The sequence below is a fragment of the Mustela lutreola genome, chromosome 1 (assembly GCF_030435805.1).
Source record: "Mustela lutreola isolate mMusLut2 chromosome 1, mMusLut2.pri, whole genome shotgun sequence".
In the NCBI taxonomy this organism is placed as follows: Eukaryota; Metazoa; Chordata; class Mammalia; order Carnivora; family Mustelidae; genus Mustela; species Mustela lutreola.
In genome coordinates, this window is record NC_081290.1 from 262,268,460 (window position 1) to 262,287,741 (window position 19,282).

The window sequence follows — 19,282 nt, forward strand, 5'->3', positions numbered from 1 at the left end:
GAAAGAATAAATGAGATTGGGCACAGGTGTTTTTGAGGGAAGAAGGAGAGAGCAGGAGGAGGGGAAATCAAGAAGTTAGGTTTAGGCTTTGATATGGTAAATTTGAGATGCTTATTAGACATTGAAGCCAAGGTATTGAATAGATGATTCGTTGTAGGATTTGGAGTTTATGAGTGAAGACTGACTTAGAGATAGAAATTTGAGCGTCATCAATATTATATGGATGGAATTGAATGCCATATCATAGATAACAGGTGAATTCATTTGTTTGACTTGAGATCTCTGTGGAATAAAAAATGCTTACTCCCTTGAAAATTTGCTTTCATAGCCTGCCTCATGAGGCTTTGAGGTCCACATTTATAATACTTGCATTTTCTGGGAACCCACAGTGGAGATAAAGTGGTTCTGAGCTGATAATCTTTTTGGATTACCTAGCAGAAGCCATTATTTTGGAAAGACACAGTGTCCAGTCCAAGCCGTACAAGATTACTAGATAAAGTCCCACTTACAAAGAGTTCATAGTCTTTAATTTAATAATATGCATGGAAGCAGTCTTTTAGGAGCAAAGGGCATGAGACATAACAAGCAGCAGGTCCAGACCTACAAGAACTTCAGTTAATTAGAATTACTAGATACATAAAACTGTCTGTTTGAAATGACTACACATGTAAGAGAAGGAATTGGAAATCTGAAAAGAAAAAAAAAATCTGAAAAGAAAAATCCAAAAAGTTTAGGCAGATTTGAAGAGGACAAACAGAACTTCTAAGAATGAAAAATACTGTCTCTAAAATAAGAAAACAAAAAACTTAAGATTGGATTAAAGTGTAACTGAGCAAAGAATTAGTGAACAGAAGTTCAACCTGAGAAAATAAGTTTGCATGCAACCCAGAGAGATAAAGCAGTAGAAAATATGAACTAGAAGTTGAGACATGAGGAATAAAATGAAAATCACCCAGTAATCCAATAGCAGTAATTCTAGGAGGAGAAAAAATTGAATGAGGAAAAGGTAATATTCAAGGCAAAAGTGGCAGAGAATTTTCTAGAATTTGAGGAGGACATAGATCACATAAATGAAAGAGCCAGCACTTCATTAGAAAGTACTCTGAGCAGTTGGCTCTGCATGGCTGCTATCTTTTAAAATAATTACCAGTATCTAAGGAAGTTTCACCTTTATAAATAATGTAATCAATTAGAATCTATTTTTAGGTGTCTTTTTCCTGATGAATTACAGAGCTTTGGCTGTTTCCGCATTCAATATGACAGAGTGTTGCTGTCATTACATAATGATTCAGACACAGAACAGCCTTTTAGAGTTATTATAAAAAGATTAAATTTTTTCACATTTTGAGGCAAGTAGATAAGAAGGATTCTTTGGACCACATTTATCTTTCAGACTTCTAGCTCACTGGCAGCCTGATAACTTATTCACATCCATTAGAATACAGAGAGTATGATGAAGAGCCAGCAGACGTGCGGTCTCATCATTCTGTTCTTTTTTCCTTTTGATGACAATGTGCTATTTTCACATAGGACAAACCAGGATATGCTGTAAGCCCCTGGAGCATGTTTCCCTGAAGGTTGCTCTTCAAATTGAGTTCTGCCAACTGAAGAGAAATGTTCCTTTACTAATATACTATAAATAATTGAGAGTAATTGAAATCTTTGGTCTTTAGTAATTCACTGTCTTCCTTTTCATTAACATTTATGTACAGTACACATGTGACTATACATTTACGTATGTGTGGGGCTTGATACGTTTATGATAACTTGGTTCAGTCATTCTGTATTAAAAACATTTCAGTTCTTGTATCAAATTTTATGTATACCATTTTGTCTTATTAGCTGTGTTTTAAAAAAATTTGATCTTGAGATCTTTTTAATGCTTTTTAATGCAGTCACTGTTATTTGAAACAATGAGTTTAGACCTTCAAATGTTAAGAGGATTGAATGAAAAAAAAAAAAAAGAACAGTGTTTACCTAATTATAAATCTAGTTTATTTTTAAGGCTAATGATCTGATAACCTTTAATGGATAGCAGTTCAGCCTTACAGACTTTTAATGATTTCTTGAAACTTTGAGATCCTTTAATTCACAACTATTATTAGGATGCTTTGAAGGGGTATTGGGAAGGTGTATGTTTTAAGCGAAGGTGATAAAGATTCAATGAAAGGAACTCTGGCTTGAGAATCACAGTTTGTCTTTTGGGGTTCCCACTTTGCCATGAAATATCCAGGAGTCGAACTAGTTAAAATCTAAGGTAATATTCCTACTTTTAGAATTCTATGATAACTCAATTTTATTTTGTTTTGTCAGTTTTGGAAATATACAGTAATATATAAATTTTTCCCATTTTTGTTGATCTAATGAATGTTAACAAAGCAGTTTTCTAATGAATGTTATAACACTTAATTTTAGTCTGGGATTAAGTAAAGGATATGCATTTTAAAATTGGTGGAGAAGATACTTCAAAAGTGATAGGTAACATGTACCATGTCAGAATCTCTTGAAAGGTAAACTGAACTCTAGTTCCACATCTTTTTTTATAAGTTTGTTATTTGGAGGGAAAAATGTGCTTCAGATATTTTCAGTTTAATGAGCATGGATATAGCTTATTTTTTTGTCAGTTGAAATCAAATCTGTTAAAATAACAAAAGGAAGAAAATAGTCATGTGTCCGCCCTTTTGTGAGAGAATATTTAAGGGTATGAAAAACACTGTTTTCTCTCTTGGGATATGTCAGGGCATACCATGAAATACTGGAAGAAAAGTTGGTGGAGGTAGTCGCACAAAGTACTTCCTTAGTCACGGTGTCTGGAACATAGCGCGGGCTTCCTCAGTGATGTTGGCTGCTGCTGCTGCCCTCAGAGACTGTCATGTTATGTGGACATTTCTCCTGTCATGTGACTGGAAACTGTGACTCTCAAGTAGCTTTGGTATAAGTCTTTAGACAACATCTCATTAATGTAGAGTGTATAATTCTGAAGTAAAACTGTGTTGAAGGAGTTCTTCCCTATTGAAAGTGTAATTACAAGGTACCTTTGGGGAATCACATGGGTCTCTGAATTCTACTGAAGAAGAGCTCCCACATCTGTTATTTCTGGGGATTTGTATCCATGTTTGTGGTGCTAGAATGGAAAACTGTTGAAACATGTGTTCCATAAATAGCTTCACCATTTTTTTCAGTCTGTTACTATTTTAGCAGCTTTATTGAGGTATAGTTTACATACCATAAATTTTGCTCATTTTAAGTGCACAATTCCATGGTTTTTAGTTAGGTAGAAAGAGTTGTGTGACATCACCGTCCAGTTTTTCAGAACATTTCTGTCACCTACAAGATCTCGGGTGCCTGACTGCAGTCAATTCTTTCTCCCATCCGTAGTGTGATCTGCTTTCTGGCTCTACAATTTTGCCTTTCCTGGACATTTTATGTAATAGACTCCTATAAGGTGTTGTCTTTTGTGACTGGCTTCTTCCGTTTAGCATGATGTTGGGGTTCATCCATGCCATAGCATGTGTCAGCAATGTCTTCCTTTCAGTATTGAACAGCACTCCTTCTGTGCTCTTCTACATTTATTGTTAATATTGCTATCATGCCAGGATTTTAGAATTGTTGGATGCAGTTACTGATGGCCGCTTTATTTAGTAGAACTTTGTGTGGCAATGGAAATGTTCTGTGTCTGCCCCGTCCCATATAGTGGGTGACCCCTAGTTACCTGTGTGCTGAGCACTTGAAAGGCAACATAATAAAATGTAAAGGGTCAGGAGGATGTAAGGGAGGTTGGCTTGGCCCAGCCATTTCCTTCTGGTAACTGCTATTCCTGCCTTTAGCTCTCAGGGCATAGCCTCAGATAGCCCAGGAGCACAGTTGTCTGGGGTCTTTGGTCATGCAAATAATATTTTGTGTGTGTATGATGAGGTGAACAGGATTCACAAACACTGACTAGAGGCCCCTCCTTTGTCTTCCCACACTGCTGTAAGCCCTGATTGGGTGGGATGGCCATGGCCTGCTTGTTTATACTCTTTGGTCTCATTAAGAACTTCATGAAGCTGGTCTATCCGATTTTATTATTTTTTTACCTTACTGTCTTGTACAATGTCATTTACATACTCAACCAGTAAGTATTTGTTGTATAAACCATTGAATTATTTTTCTCAAATCATAGTTGTCATTATGCTTCAGCTTAGTACTGAGAAAAGGTTTTTTTCTTACGGAGATGTGATTTACTTGGTCTTACAGATAAAAGCTAGCTCTCCCCATTACCAAGACCATATACACCTTTATACCTTTTGAATAAAGACTTTTATTCTTAATTTTTGGCAGGACAAAATTATTTTGTTAAAGTCACAGGCTGTTATTTACTTCTTAAGCATGACCATTGTGTTTTATCAAGACTATACTTCATACCCAGAATTTAAAAAGAGAAAGGGAAACCTCTGGAACTCCAGGCCTCAGCTCCAGCAGCTGCCCATCTGGACAGAGGATCCAACGATGATGCTGGCTTCGGTGCTGGGGAGCGGCCCCCGGGCGGGCCTCTGCTCTGGCCCCTCCTGGGGCCCGCACTCTCGCTCCGGGCCCGCTCCACCTCGGCTGCTGACATAAGCCACGAGGAGATGGGGCAGGGACACTGCAAAGCTGCCATCTCCTGCAACAGGGCAGCTGAGGAACCGTCTATCACCTCACACCATCCATGATATTCTGTCGGCTTCTCGGCCTTCTCCTTTGGACTACAAACTCTTTGTGGACAGAACCACGTCTTCTCTTGTTGATAACCAGTGCTTAGTATGATGCCTTATATACTAATGGGTGTTGAATGATCTCTTTGAAAGGACAGTACGGGATAGAGAGTGAGAATGAGTCCTGGTTCTTAATGGTTCTCAATAACATACCAATGTTTTTATCTAAGATCTTGTGGAGTGTTTGAAGATGTATATGAAGAGTTAACCTAACATTTCTAGTTCCATGATCTTTCTTTAACAGCTAGGCTTTCAAAACCTTCCTGAGAGAGACATTAACTAATTTGGTCAAGATTACTTGTGTCAGAGCACAGAATCAGACCTATGTCTGAGTTGGAAAAGTTCCTTGTAACAACTCTGCTTCGCAGCTTTTCTCAATTATAGCACTAACTTGTTATTCGAGGCCAAAACTGAGGCTATTTAGACCCATCATGGCTTTTTATTAGTCTCAAAATTTTCTTTTGGTATTTACGTTATGTTCACTTATTGATAGCTAGTACCTTAGTTTCATAAAATTAGGGATAATGTGCCCTTATGTAGTAACGTGATGTTTCAAACTTTGCTGTGGTTTCTGGGGAAAGTTCACTGTGTAAAGGATTGATCCTTTTCTATGTTTCTTTCCATTTTCTCTCTCTTGCCATACTCATATAGCAGCTATATGTGTTAACATGAATAGGTGTATATACAGTTAAAACACCATAAAAAGGAAATAGGCTACCTGAGCTATTAACTGTTAGGAGCATGCCACAAATCAAATGTTAGAACCAACCGAAATATAAATGATAATTTGGTGTATACTTTATAATGACATGAGGATTTGTGAAATTACTGCAGTTTTTTAATTGAAAACAAAAAGTAACAGTAGCAACATGACATTTTAGAATGCAATTTGTGATTCATTTCAAATTAATTACAACTGTTGTGGGAGTTCTGGAATAGGAACAAAGTCATCTAGATTGATTGATAGCTGATCTATGGTTTGTTTGTGTGTGTGTGTGTGTGTGTGTGTGTGCTCAAGCGCTTATCTATGGTTCTTAAAGGGTGTTTGGAATTTGCAGTAGGTGAGCATAATTGATAAAACATTTTACTGTTTTCTTATGGGGAGAATTTCTAGGTGTCTAGAAGATGTATTTAATTGCTAGGTTGCCTAGTTCAATTGTTTTTTCCACGGTTACAACAGAAACATAAGGGTATGATTTTTTTTTTTCTTTTTGAAATACAATCTATTTTAACTATGAAAACATCTGTGAAGTGTATAAAATGATATAATCTGCTTTCTCTGTGTGACATACAGGGTTTCGTTTGGGTCTGATTTGTGCTTACCTCACCAGCCTAACCTCTCATTGCTTCTCTCAGGTACTATTAGCCAGCTCCTCCAAAGTTTCCTGTTCTCTTTTGCCTCCTGGGCTTTGGGTATGTTTTGCCTTCTGCTTGGATCACTGCTTTACTTGATTGTCTTCTCATCTTTTCAGGCTCAGATTATCTATATGTATAAATAATAGTATGTATATAATACACATAATTCTGTAAATAAATAAATATTCTTTTTTTAGGAAGCTTTTCACCTTGCAAAAACTAAATTAAATATCCCTCCTGGATATTCCTGTGGCATCCTAACTTGACCTAATCCCACCATAATCTCCAGTTAATTGTCACTAGATAGTAAGCAAGCTTGAGGTTAGAATCTTAACCTCCCCCCACCACTGCTGTATCCTCAGTGCCCTAAAGTATTTTTTTAAAGTTTTATTTATTTATTATTTGACAGAGATCACAAGTAGGCAGAGAGGCAGGCAGAGAGGAGGAAGCAGACTCCCTGCTGAGCAGAGAGCCCGATGCGGGGCTCGATTCAGGACCATGGGATCATGACCTGAGCCGAAGGCAGAGGCTTACCCTGCTGAGCCACCCAAGCGCCCGCCCTAAAGCATTTTTAATAAATATATATATTTTTAAAGATTTATTTTATTTATTTATTTGACAGACAGAGATCACAAGTCGGCAAGAGGCAGGCAGAGAGAGAGGAGGAAACAGGCTCCCTGCAGAGCAGAGAGCCCGATGTGGGGCTAGAGCCCGATGTGGGGCTCGATCCCAGTCATGACCTGAGCTGAAGGCAGCGGCTTAATCCACTGAGCCACCCAGGCGCCTCAATAAATATTTTCTGAGTAGAAAAATCTCTTTGGGGCTAGGCCAATAATCTCCTTTTAGGTGTTTCATAAATATCATCTAACAGATAATGTTGATTCCATTAAAATAGTTTATATTGGCGGTTCCAAACTGTTAACCGAAGATAATATAACCGTCTATGTGACCATCTTGGTGTACAGTATAGTTTCTGTACAGTGAACTTCCTTCCAGAGTATATTTATCGTAATGTTTCAGATTTTTCTTCATGTTCTTCATGTTCTATTATTCAGCAGTATGAATACTGCTGAATTAGCTATTTCTGGTATATGTGGGAGGGAGTGTATTTGTATATTACATGTTTCTCTGTACCTATATTTTTATTCTGGTTTTGTTTTAGGTATGTCTCTGTAAGCCACATTTATCCAGATTTTATTTTTTTGTATTCATTTGGGTAATTGCTGCTGCTTTTAGTAGGTTGTTTTAATCTATTTATTTATATTTATTACAATTACTGATACATTTGGACTTATTTCTACAATTTCGGTGTATTTTTAATTTTTTTCTTTTCCACGTGTCTGTCTTCAGTTGGATGATAGTTTTTATTTCATTTTTCCTCTGCTTTGCGGAATGCTGTAGAATATATTTCTACTTGGGGGGTGTACATCATTAAGTATTTTAGATGCATATTTAAGTCGTGGTAATAAAATCTAGTTATTTAGCATTTTTCCTGCCTATTTGTATCAGAAGTTTTGCATGCTCTAACCATCAACAGAACGTTTTCTTATCCAGCTCACTGTTTTTTAGAGTTTGAGTTTTACATTTTTTAAACCCTCGGAAATTAGCTTTTAAATGATTCATAGTTACCATTCTATCAATTTCTGTAGTAACTTGTTTCATGTAGTCCATTGATCCCCTCCTGTGTCCATTTTTCTTCTTAATGAACTGCATTTTTTAATAGCTCATCAGTAGGTGGTATTTCTTAGCCTTTTATGTCTAAAGAATCCTTTTCCTTTAGTCTCTCTCTCTCTCTCTCTCTCTCTCTCTTTTTTTTTTTTTTAATGAAAGAAAGGATGGAATAAGGGCAGAGGAGGAGGAGAGAGAGAGAATATTAAGCAGGTTCCACACAGAGCAGAGCCTGACACAGGGCTCGATGGCACAGCCCACAACCTTGAGATTATGACCTGCTGAAATCTAGAGTGACACACGTAACTGGCTGAGCCACCCAGGTGCCCCACTTTTCCTTTATTCTTGAATGATGGTTTGGTTGCGTATAACATTCTAGAAAGTTAGTTTTCCTCAGCTTTTTGAAGATATTACTCCATTGTCTCTGACCTTTATTACAGCTTCTGAGAAGTATGCTCTCTGTCATTTCCATTGACATAATCTTGCTTAATATTCCTCTGATAGATTTTAAGGTTGTTTTTATTGTATAGAATTATTGTATGGTATTTCACTGCAGTTTATGTAATGTGGATTCATACAGTCTTAATACTTTTTTTCTGCTTAATTTTTTTAGTGAGGTATAAATTTTAGGAAATATGAGCTCAATTAATTTTTACATACACGTATAACCAGGTTACCAGCACCTAGTCAAGATTAATAATATTGCCAGCAAGCTACAAGGCTCCCAGTGCCCCTTCCTAGTCAATACAGTGTAGTTTACAATGTTCTAAACTCATTCAGAGCTCTTTCATGTTGAGGATATGTATTTTCCATTGTAGAAAATTCTCAGCAATTATCTTCTCATGTATTGCTTTTCCATTATTCCCTCCAGTCTTCTCTTGGAAAATCCATTAGACAAACATTGCAACCTCACTCTGTCTCTCTCTCTCTCTCTCAATCTGCTTTCTTCTATTTTTAATCTTCTTTGCACGTAGTAAGTTTCAGGTAGTTCTTAATGCTGCCTTTAATTTACTAATTCACTTTACTATGTCCAGTCTAGAATACATCCCATTGATTGTTTCTCTTTATTTCAATGACTGTATTTTTCATTTCCAAGATTTCTAATTAGGTTTTTCCTTCATATGTGATGTCATTTGTTTCATTTCTGTACACTGTTTTTTATCTCTTGTTCTCATGATGGATCTTTTACCTTCATTTGTATTTCTGAACATCCTCAGAATACTTACTTAAAAATCTCTGGCAGGTTGCACGGAATGAATTACGTCTGAAATAAATTTGTTTCCATTATTGGTTTTGTGGTTTTCTTTCTTAGCATTAAATTTCCTAAAATGTTTTGGAACTAACTATCCCTTCCTTCCTTCCTTCCTTCCTTCTTTTTCTTTTAAAAGACTTTTTGTTTGTGTTTCAGTGTCTTTCCACCTGCCCCCCACTCTTCCTTTCCCCACCCCCAGTCTAGGAATTTTGCTGTTGATACTGGAAGTATCAGCAGATGCAGTAATGGAGCCAGAGAGTGGCTTGGCTCAGATCCTGGTATTGAGATAGTGTTTTATTCCCTACCTTCCTAGACCTACAGTTCTGATTAAAGCCATAATCCTACTCTACAGGTCTTGATTGCCCCCTTTATTGGCTTCTACTATGAGTAGAAAAACTGACCCAGCCCAAGCTTTAAGAGGACATTCTGATCTGCAACCATGTCTGCAGCAAATCACTTTTCGTTTTCTTTATTCCAAAGGAAACCACTGCATTCTCCCTGCTAACCTTTCCCCCTTCCTAGCCCCTCCACCCTCACCTGCTTCTAGATCCAGAAACAGCAAGTCAGGTCTTGCTCAACATTTTTGAGTTTCCATATTGTTTCTGTTGTACAGAAATGTTTCTTATTTGACCTCAGTTGTGTCTTTGACATTGTCTTTTTTTGTTTAATATGCTTTATTTATTTATGCTCTGCAGTGCCAACAGGGTTTCTGAATTTATGCTACAGTGTTAACCCAGAAGAGGTATTAATTGTAAAACTTTTCTCCTTGTGGAATAATAGTCAAACTATATTAAAAAGAAAGGAATAGGTCGGGAATTGATTTGTTTGAAGAGTCTATGCATTCATTGCTATTGTTTCTAAAATGTGATTTCATTTTTAATATCTGTTAATAATCTTTTGTAATTGCTATTTTTATTATAACAAATGTAGTTTATGTCTATTACAGAGCTTTTGGAAAATACAACAAACCATACACACATGCAAACCCACTCACATACACAGTGAAAATTACTTGTAGTTCTACAGCCCAGAGCTAGCTACCAGATATTTTGGTATTCATTATTCATGTTTTATGCACTTAGCATACACTCCAGCCCACATAATTAACATTCATATTTTAAAAAACAAAACAAACCCAGTCTTGTTTTGTAGGTGAAGCTGTGAGTGCTGGAGATGCCTTATGTGAAATAGAGACTGACAAGGCTGTGGTTACCTTAGATGCAAGTGATGATGGCATCTTGGCCAAAATAGTGGTAAGTTTTTATTTTGATTATCTTCAACGGGATAAAGATCTCTTAAGTGTGAAGTTCCTTTTATTTTTACCACTGTATTTATAGTGTTGTTTCATCTATATCTACATAGTATGTTTTTATCATTTTTAATTGTACTTTTTAAATTTATTTTAAAAAATTTTGTTTATTTGAGGGAGAGAGAGAAAGCACAAGCAGGGGGAGGAACAGGAGGAGACAGAGAATCTCAAGCAGACTGCATGCTGAGCGTGGAACCCAGCCTGGGGCTTGATCTCACTAACCTGACATCATGACCTGAGCTGAAACCAAAAGTCAGATGCTCAACTGACTGAGGCACCCAGGCGCCCCGTGATTGGCAAACTCTTTAACCTCTGTGTGCCTTTTTCTTCATAATAAAGTAGAGTCAATAATAATATATGCACCATGGAGCAGTAGTAGAGATTGAGATAATACATATACACTCATTACAAGACTTGTCACCCACCAAGCATCAATAAATATTGCTACTTTCATTATTATTATAATTACTTACTCAGCTCTTGGTGACCATTAGCCCCTATGTCAATCTGTATGTTTATCTAATAATTTGTATTGGTTGTTTGCAACTGAACAGTAAATATCCATTCATGCCTCTGTAGTTTGGTTTGCACATCTGCTCGAAGTCTATTGTTGATATGTTTTTAATTCTGAGATACCGGCTCTCCTCTGTTTTGGGAATGGATACAGCACCTTCCTTTGTACATTTCACCCAAATGTTATAGTCTAATTAGATGTAGATCTAGACAGGGTTTTTCACTCGTGTTTCTTACTAGAAAATCCTTTTCCCTCTTTTCACCATTTATATGCTGCTTTTTAAATTCTAATTATTAAACTTCCTTTACTTGTCATCTACATTATTAACAGTGTTGAAAATACTTCCTTGGAGGAAATATGAATGAAAAGTAAAATTAATGAGGAAAATATAAATATTCATACCGAGAATAGTTTCTTCAACTAATTTATGCAGTGTTTTAAAAAAGGGAAAGATTGTTTGAATTACCATATGTAATAAACCCAGCTACATTTTATTGTGAATGCTTTTGGCAAGCTGTGTTCTTGGCCCTGGCTCTGGATTGTTTGACTATGAAAGGCTTCCAGAATTGATAGCTTTTCCCACTTAGCTGCTTAGTAATGCATTTCAAATTGCTAGCAGTGTTAGAGGTCAGTAGTGCCTATTTCTCTGGGCCCTAATGCTCTAAAAAGGTAGGGGGCTGAGGGGAGCGTATGATTAATAAGGGCTTTAGCTGCACAAATGGCTACTTCCTTGCCAAAGAAAAGATTGTGTGTGTATTTTAGGGCTTTATGGCTTTATTATTATTCCACATGCGTTTTGAATAATAGGAATGGGAGTATATGCATGTCACAATGTAACCGTTTTATGGAGAAAAAAAATCAAAGTGATATTCGGTGATATCCTTGGGGTTTTTAGTCATTCACCCCTCTCTACTCTCAGCCCTCCCACCTCCATGCAGGTTGCACCTTTGTCTTTCATTGTGGAACAGTTCTCATATGAGTACATATCAACTGATTTTAATAAGAATACTTATACGAGATCTTTACTTTCAGAATCAAGGATTTGGAGATTAATCAAATTAAAAGGCAAGTGATAATAGAAAGCTCTAGTTTTTAGCTTGCACACATTTTTTAAACCATCAGAAATTTTAGCTATCATGTTCTTCATGGAGATTTGTTTGCCTAGTGTTTGAAAGGACTTTGTATTCTTCCCCTCCCCCTGCCCAGTTTCATATCTCTTTGTTCTCATTCGTAAGTTTTGCATCCGATTTCCATTTTATATGAAATAATATTTATTATGTTTCAGTTAGAATCAGAAAAAAGCTTAGAAGCTTTTAATAATGTTAATAAAGAATAATTGCTGTCAGTGTAGATAATTTTAGGATTTATTTCCAGTTTAGTTCAGCTAATGAGAAAGTTGTTAAATTCTTACTTAATTACTAGTAAATTGTACAGAAAACCTTAAATTTTTACACATGTATCCATTCATAAGCTTAGTCTTAAATTAATTCAGCAGGCATTTTAAGTGATGTTAATAAAGTAGAATATTAGGATGATATATTTGGGGTTTTTGTTTGTTTGTTTGTTTTGGGGGGGGGAGGGCAGATGGAGAGGGAGAGAATCTTAAGCAGGCTCCACGCCTAGTGTGGAGCCTAATACGGGGCTCCATCTCACAACCCTGAGATCATAACCTGAGCTGAAATCAAGAGTCAGGTGCATAACTGACTGAGCCACCCAGGAACTCCTATTTGAAGAATTTATTAAAGATTGTCTTGTTTGACTTCTAACATTTTAAGGTTATTATATGATTTATTACAAACCAGGATACTTTTGGGGATGAAAAGGTTGTATGACCTTAAGATTATTTAAATGTACATAATTTTTTGACATTTTAATGTACTGACTGTCAAAACATTCATTGATTTTTATAGCATTGATAGACCATTATTTTTCAAAATCATTTTCAAAAACAGAATTCTTGGGCACCTGGGTGGCTCAGTGGGTTAAGCCGCTGCCTTCGGCTCGGGTCATGATCTCAGGGTCTTGGGATCGAGTCCCGCCTTGGGCTCTTTGCTCAGCGGGGAGCCTGCTTCCCTCTCTCTCTCTGCCTGCCTCTCTGTCTACTTGTGATCTCTGTCTGTCAGGTGAACAAATAAAATCTTAAAAAAAACAAAAACAAAAAAAACCAGAATTCTTTCTGAAAACTAAAATCCACGAATATTAAAGCAAAATTTTAAGAAGTCCTTCCTTTAGGGATCTCTGGCTGGCTGAGTTGGTGGAGCATGCAACTCTTGATCTCTGGGTCATGAGTTCAAGCCCCATGTCGGGAGAGTTTACTTAAAAAGGAAAAAAAATGCTTCTTTTTGTTGATCATCCTAAAATTAAAAAGTAACAAAGAATATTTTTGGTACTATTCATGTTCTTCAGTTTCTTAGCTGCATCTCACTCTAATACTGTGTCACTGGTGTTTTTCTAAAGAATCTATTTTTTTAATGTATTTTTTCAGTATGACTTTATTGTTATGTCCCATTCACCCTTTTTTTTTTCATTAAATTGCCTGAGTCAACTTCAAAGTTGCATTTCATTGTTTGAAAGTTTATGGTTGAAATTGGACATTGTGAGACCTTCAATTGATTCTTCTCTGTAGACAATAGCATTTTTTTTGACAATAGCATTTTTAATTGACAAAATAACCCTCAAAATTCAAAGGAAATTCTACTAAATGAGAGATAGTCTCAGTTCTAATTTTTTCATGTTGAAATGGATAAATGACATATTAAAGTGGTAGATGAGTCTGTGTTCCCTCTGAATTAAAAGCTGACTGAACTGTAATCTGGTCTATATCTTCCTCTCTGTTAAGCTTGTTTTTTAAAGTAGGAGCATGATCTTGAACTGCTGTATGATAATTTTGGTCCTGTGAATGCAGTTTACAGATTTGGTACTTGGTGTGTTGAATGCTACCTGTAATGTCAGATTACATTTGAGTCTCGGCTTGGATACCTACTGGTCTTACGATTTTGAACAAGTCGTTTTAATCTTTCTGTGCTTCAGTTTCCTTATCTCTACTTGAATATTAACATCACTTACCTCCTACAGTCGTTAGGAGAGTTCAGTGAGTTGACATAGTGCTAGAACAGTGCCTGGCACTTCACTGTCAAACTGTTAGTCAAGGACTTAATGAGTGTTTTTGCTCCCCCTCTGCATTTTTTTCCCCCTCTGCATTTTTAACTTGTCATTGATTTGTTTCAGCTTCAGTGTTTCTTATGTATCTTCCTTTCAGACCGAAATTCATTGTACATTTAAGTTAAAATGTTTATCTTAAAGGATATAGACAGTTTCAAACTATACGATGGTTGAAGCCATGATGGAAAATACCTACTAAGGTTTCAAACCCGATCAGTCAGTCATATGTCTGCTTCTCTCCCCTCACCACAGTGCACACTCCTTCTGTGCTCAGCAGCTCTCACACTATTCAATTTTACAGAAGAAAATACTTAACTTACTGATTATTTTTTAACTTCACATCAAAACACAGTTTTTTTACCACCACCTTAAATGGAGTGAACTCCCTCAAATAATTTCTCTGTTGGGAATTTCTGCTGTACAGATCTTGTCTCTCGACTTCCCCCATCTCACATCCTCGGGGGACACTGCTGAGCTTGGGTGGGCTGTCTTTAGTACATTTGCAGGTGATTCATGTCCACCTAATGGAATGTCTCTTGTAAAGAAAGAGGCTCCATCCTAGGCGTCTGTCCCTCGGGATAGAGTTCAGCCCATGTGTGGGTGTTTGGAGAAGCAGGTGCCTCAGGCTTCTGTCCTACTGTCCCATGTTGCTGTCTACTCCCCAGTCCCGCCAGCCTGGGGAGTTGGGGTGGGCCTTGAGGTGAGACTTTCCAACGCTTACCAAAGAGCACTCTTCTGAAGTCCGTTCTTGACCTGTGTTGAGTTTGGTTTTTGTATTTAACAAAATTTGTATTTAACATCATATTAACTCATCTTTTTGACATAATAGTACAAAAACTCTGAGTAGTACACAGAACTAAAGCTTTTTATTTTAGTGTGTTGACAGACAGCTAAACAAATTGTTCTTGAGCTGTTTATTATTTTTTCACAGCTTGAAATTCATTAGATACCCCTATATTCTATACTTTTTTCTTATATATATGTTTTTTGCTTCACTGAAGCATTATTTCTGTTCTCCATCAGTAATTAGTAAACTTAAAAAGCTTCCTAAATCCCATGGTTTATGCCTTATTTATTTTTAGAATAGCATACATACTAATAAGCATCAAATTTAATGTTAATCAGAAATGTCAAGCCCATTTTAGAGTTATGTTCTTAGTTATAATTACTATATTAGCGAACATCCTACAGCCTCTCATTCTATTATTCATTAAATTACATCTGTAATGAGCTTTATTTAATGTAATTGAAAGATAATAATAAAAATTTTAAAGGAGTGACATTTTCTTCCAGTACTGAACTTTAAAAACATTGTCATCTGAAGTTTCCCTAGGAACTTCTTTAAGTAAATAGAAATCAGTCCTTTGTCTATGAGTTAATGTGCTGAAATGTTTGAAATACATATAAGTTTTTTTAGAATTCAATCTTACTTACCCTTTTAATTGACATTAGCTATGAAAGATTGATTAGCTGAGACACCACCGTGTTTCTGATGTACTTGTAAAAATTCATGGGATTTTATTTTATTTGTCAGGTTTTGTAAATAGATATGTATGGGGAAAATTGGGTGTAAGGAAAGACAGAAACCAGCATTAACCAGAGTAGTTAACCAATTCTGTTTCTGTGATGGCATATGCTTTTTTCTAAAGACTAAGTTTACAGAATACATTCTACATTAGGTTAATGTTAGTAAAAGGACTAATTTAGGGTACTTAATTCATTGTGAGCTCTTGGGATTCCTAAGCTATTGTAACAAGAAGCTATCTGAGAAAGACAAATAGTTGAAGTAAACCACAGTCTCCTGGTTTGGATTTGTACGGCTGGACGTCAAAAGGAAGATGGTAATGAGTGCTCTTAGATATTTGAAAGCTGTCAGAGGAGAAATTCTCGTGTTTTGTTTTGTTTTGTTTTCCCAGGATGTAGCATTAATAACTGGGATGGGAAGAGCAGTGAAGGAAGGTATCCTGGGGTATAGCGGTATAGCAGGTATAGCAGTAAGAAAGGACAGTGGTGGGTGGAAGGAGGAGGCAGGCTGACTTAGAAGCAGATTTTAGCTCAAATTAAGAGATCTTTCTAATCAGTACAGAATTACCTAAACTACTTCATATGATCATGAGCCTTTCCATCTCTGCAATTATTTTCTTTTTAAAATACAGGTTGAAGAAGGATCTAAAAATATACGACTAGGTTCACTAATTGGTTTGCTAGTTGAAGAAGGAGAAGATTGGAAACATGTTGAAATCCCCAAAGATATAGGTCCTCCATCACCAGCTTCAAAACCAGCAGTGCCTTGTCCTCCACCCGAACCACAAATTTCTCCTCCCGTCAAAAAGGAACACACACTGGAAAAACTGCAGTGAGTATGTTTATTTGGATGCTGATGTTTAAAAAAAAAAAAAACTACAGCAGCTTTTAGGATATTTTAATTATTGTCATATTTAAAACATTTCTGCACCTTACGTAGGAAGTAGGTGATCTTCCCTTTTTCTCTTAGGTAACTGAGGCCTAGGATGATTCTTTTACTCTCATTGTTCATTCAATAAACAGTTATTGAATACCTGTCACTTTCCAGATAGTATGAAAACCCTGCTCACCTGGTGGAGAACAAAGCAAATAGTCTGTGTCCATGTTGAGCTTGAAGTAGGTTTTAGGATTATAAGATGGAATTCAGTACACCAGGCTTCATACTGTGTTCTAGTTACCGTAATGGGAATTCCAGTTCTAAATGGATAACTGACATAAAATAGAATTGGCACCCTAACATGCATTCCTTTACATCTATATTGCATTCGAATGTCTGACAGAGACTGGAGCTCAGTTTTGGTCCTGGATAACACACAGACTTAGTAAACACCATTTCACTTCAGCCTTACATAGCTTTAATTGATGGATTTGGAAAATTTTAACAGGTTCATTTATTTAATATTCTCTGTACAAGATTACTTTTTCTTTATAAGAAAAAGTTCTTAAGAAAGGTCCTCTTAAGTACCGCTTTTGAACTTAAAACACAGATCCTTCAGCATTTTAAAATGTTTTTCCTTACATTACCAGTGTCAGTTTTTGTCAGTGATTTTGAAGTGCTGAGTTGTAAATTTCCATCCCCCTCCCCACAGCATTTCTCGCTGTGTTGCTTTAACTTCCCTTTATTTTCTCTTTCATTTACCATGGAAATCAGAAGGTAGAGTCATGGAGGTACTTAACTGCTCTTCTCCTTAGGCAGAGATCATGGCATGTCCTCCATCATTCTGGAAGATCCATCACTAGAGACTTAATGTGCAGCCCCGTAGTATAGAAAAAGCAGCAGACCTAGGGCACCTGGGTGGCTCAGTCGTTAAGCATCAGGCTCTTGATCTCAGTTCAGGTTTTGGTGCCAGGGTCGTGAGTTCAGGCCTCCTGCATTGAAGCCCCATCCAGTGTGGAGCCTACTTAAAACAAAACAAAACAAAACAAACAAACAAAAAAACCTCCTCAGACCTGTGAACTATGCAGTGTTGTCCCACACAGTGATTTTTTTTTTTTAATAAATTTTTGAATTGGTTGTAGTTAATCTTACATTAAGAAATCTAAAATTTCAGTTTCTTTTTAAAAATCTGAAGACTGATAGCAGTGAGCCCATATCACCGAGAGCTATTTCTCTGAAATACAGCAAGCACAACATTTGTTCTCCATTTCTTGGTTATAAAGTTCAGGACTTAGCCCCTTTAACTCATTTTCTTTATCTGACTGTATAGTCTTTTGTATTTGCTGCTTTATCTAAACATCTTACCTGAAAAGTAGATACTTAGTAGTTGTGTCACTATTTGGTGTATCTCTTTCCATGTCTAACAATCAACATAAGTTTTTGCCACTTACTCTCCTGACATGTGAAATAAAAATGCTTTCATTTAAATAATAATGACTTTTAAAAATACATGAGTGATGAAATTCAGCAACACAAAACTAACAACCCAATTAGAATAGGCAAAGTACTCAAATATACATTTCGTCCAAAGAAGATGCGTGAATGGCCAATAAACATGCAAAAAGGTGCTCAGTGTCACTAGTCATGAGGGAACTGCCACTCAGTGTCACAGTGAGCTGCCACTGCACATTCACTGGATTGGCTCCTGTTAAAAATAGTAATAGTGTGTTGATGGGGATATAGAGGATGAACCCTTGTGCACTGTTGGTGGGAGTGTGAAATGGTGCAGTCACTTGGAAAACAGTACAGCAGTTCCTCAGAAAACTAAGAATAGAATTCCATATGACCCAGCAATTCCTTCTCTGGGTACACACTCAAAAGAATTGAAAGCAGGAACTCACTTTGATAATTGTACAGCCGTGGATAGCAAGCAGCCTTATGCACAGAGGCCAGAAGGTGAGAACAACCCATGTGTCCAAAATGTGCTATATACATAGAATGGAATGTTAATGTTACTCAGCTTTGAAAAGGAAGGAAATACTGACAAACATACGATGATGTGGATGAATCTTAAAGAAATTAAAGTAAAATAAGCCAATTACAAAAGAACAAATACCGTATGATTCCACTTTTATGAGTTACCTAGACTAGTCAAATTAGTAAAGAGAGTAGAATGCCAGCTGCTTGGTGCAGGGGGGTAGGGCAGGAATGGGGAGTTACTGTTTACCAGGTACAGAGTTTCAGTTTGAGAGAATGAAAATTCTGGAGATGGATGATGGCGATGGTTGCGCAACAGGGTAATTGTACTTAATGCCACTCAATTGTATGCAAATTGTAAATTTTCTGTAAATTTTACCACACACAAAAAAATGAAGGAGCAGTGTGGTTAGTTCCTTATTGATGTGTTTGATGAGGAGACATGTGAAAAGTTATTAGTTAAAATAGAAGCTCTCTCCTTTTGAATATATACTCTTATTAAAAGAATATTTTGAAATAGTAACTAATTAAATTTGTATGAAAATGTTTGGGTGGTAAAATAAACAAATTAGTATGGATTAGTTTATTTGCCTGTGACTATGGGAATAATTTTAACTTTATTATAAATTTTTACTTTTCTAATTATCAGTAGAATTGTTGATGTTTAGGTATATTTGGTTCAAATTATGAGTGTTTATTGATTTTCTTAATCATCACGTTTTCTTCTTAGGTTCCGTTTAAGTCCAGCTGCCCGTAATATTCTGGAAAAACATGCTCTGGATGCTAGCCAGGGGATAGCCACTGGCCCTCGGGGGATATTCACCAAAGAGTACGTTTGTGCTTTTTGTAATAACCAATGCCATTAGTTATCATGATCATCTTTTTCTGGAAGTATTTAAAGAAGAGCTTA

The 19,282-nt window shown here is 36.5% G+C and overlaps 1 protein-coding gene across 2 annotated transcripts in view; it reads left to right on the plus strand.

Moving 5' to 3' along the window:
* Positions 1 to 19,282, plus strand: part of PDHX (pyruvate dehydrogenase complex component X) — an 82,343-nt gene that overhangs the window by 26,243 nt on the left and 36,818 nt on the right. For both annotated transcript variants that reach the window (XM_059139581.1, XM_059139572.1), the window contains exons 3-5: positions 10,162 to 10,262; positions 16,151 to 16,350; positions 19,103 to 19,201. In XM_059139581.1, the coding sequence (XP_058995564.1) occupies positions 10,162 to 10,262; positions 16,151 to 16,350; positions 19,103 to 19,201 (400 nt within the window). The remainder of the gene's footprint in view (positions 1 to 10,161; positions 10,263 to 16,150; positions 16,351 to 19,102; positions 19,202 to 19,282) is intronic.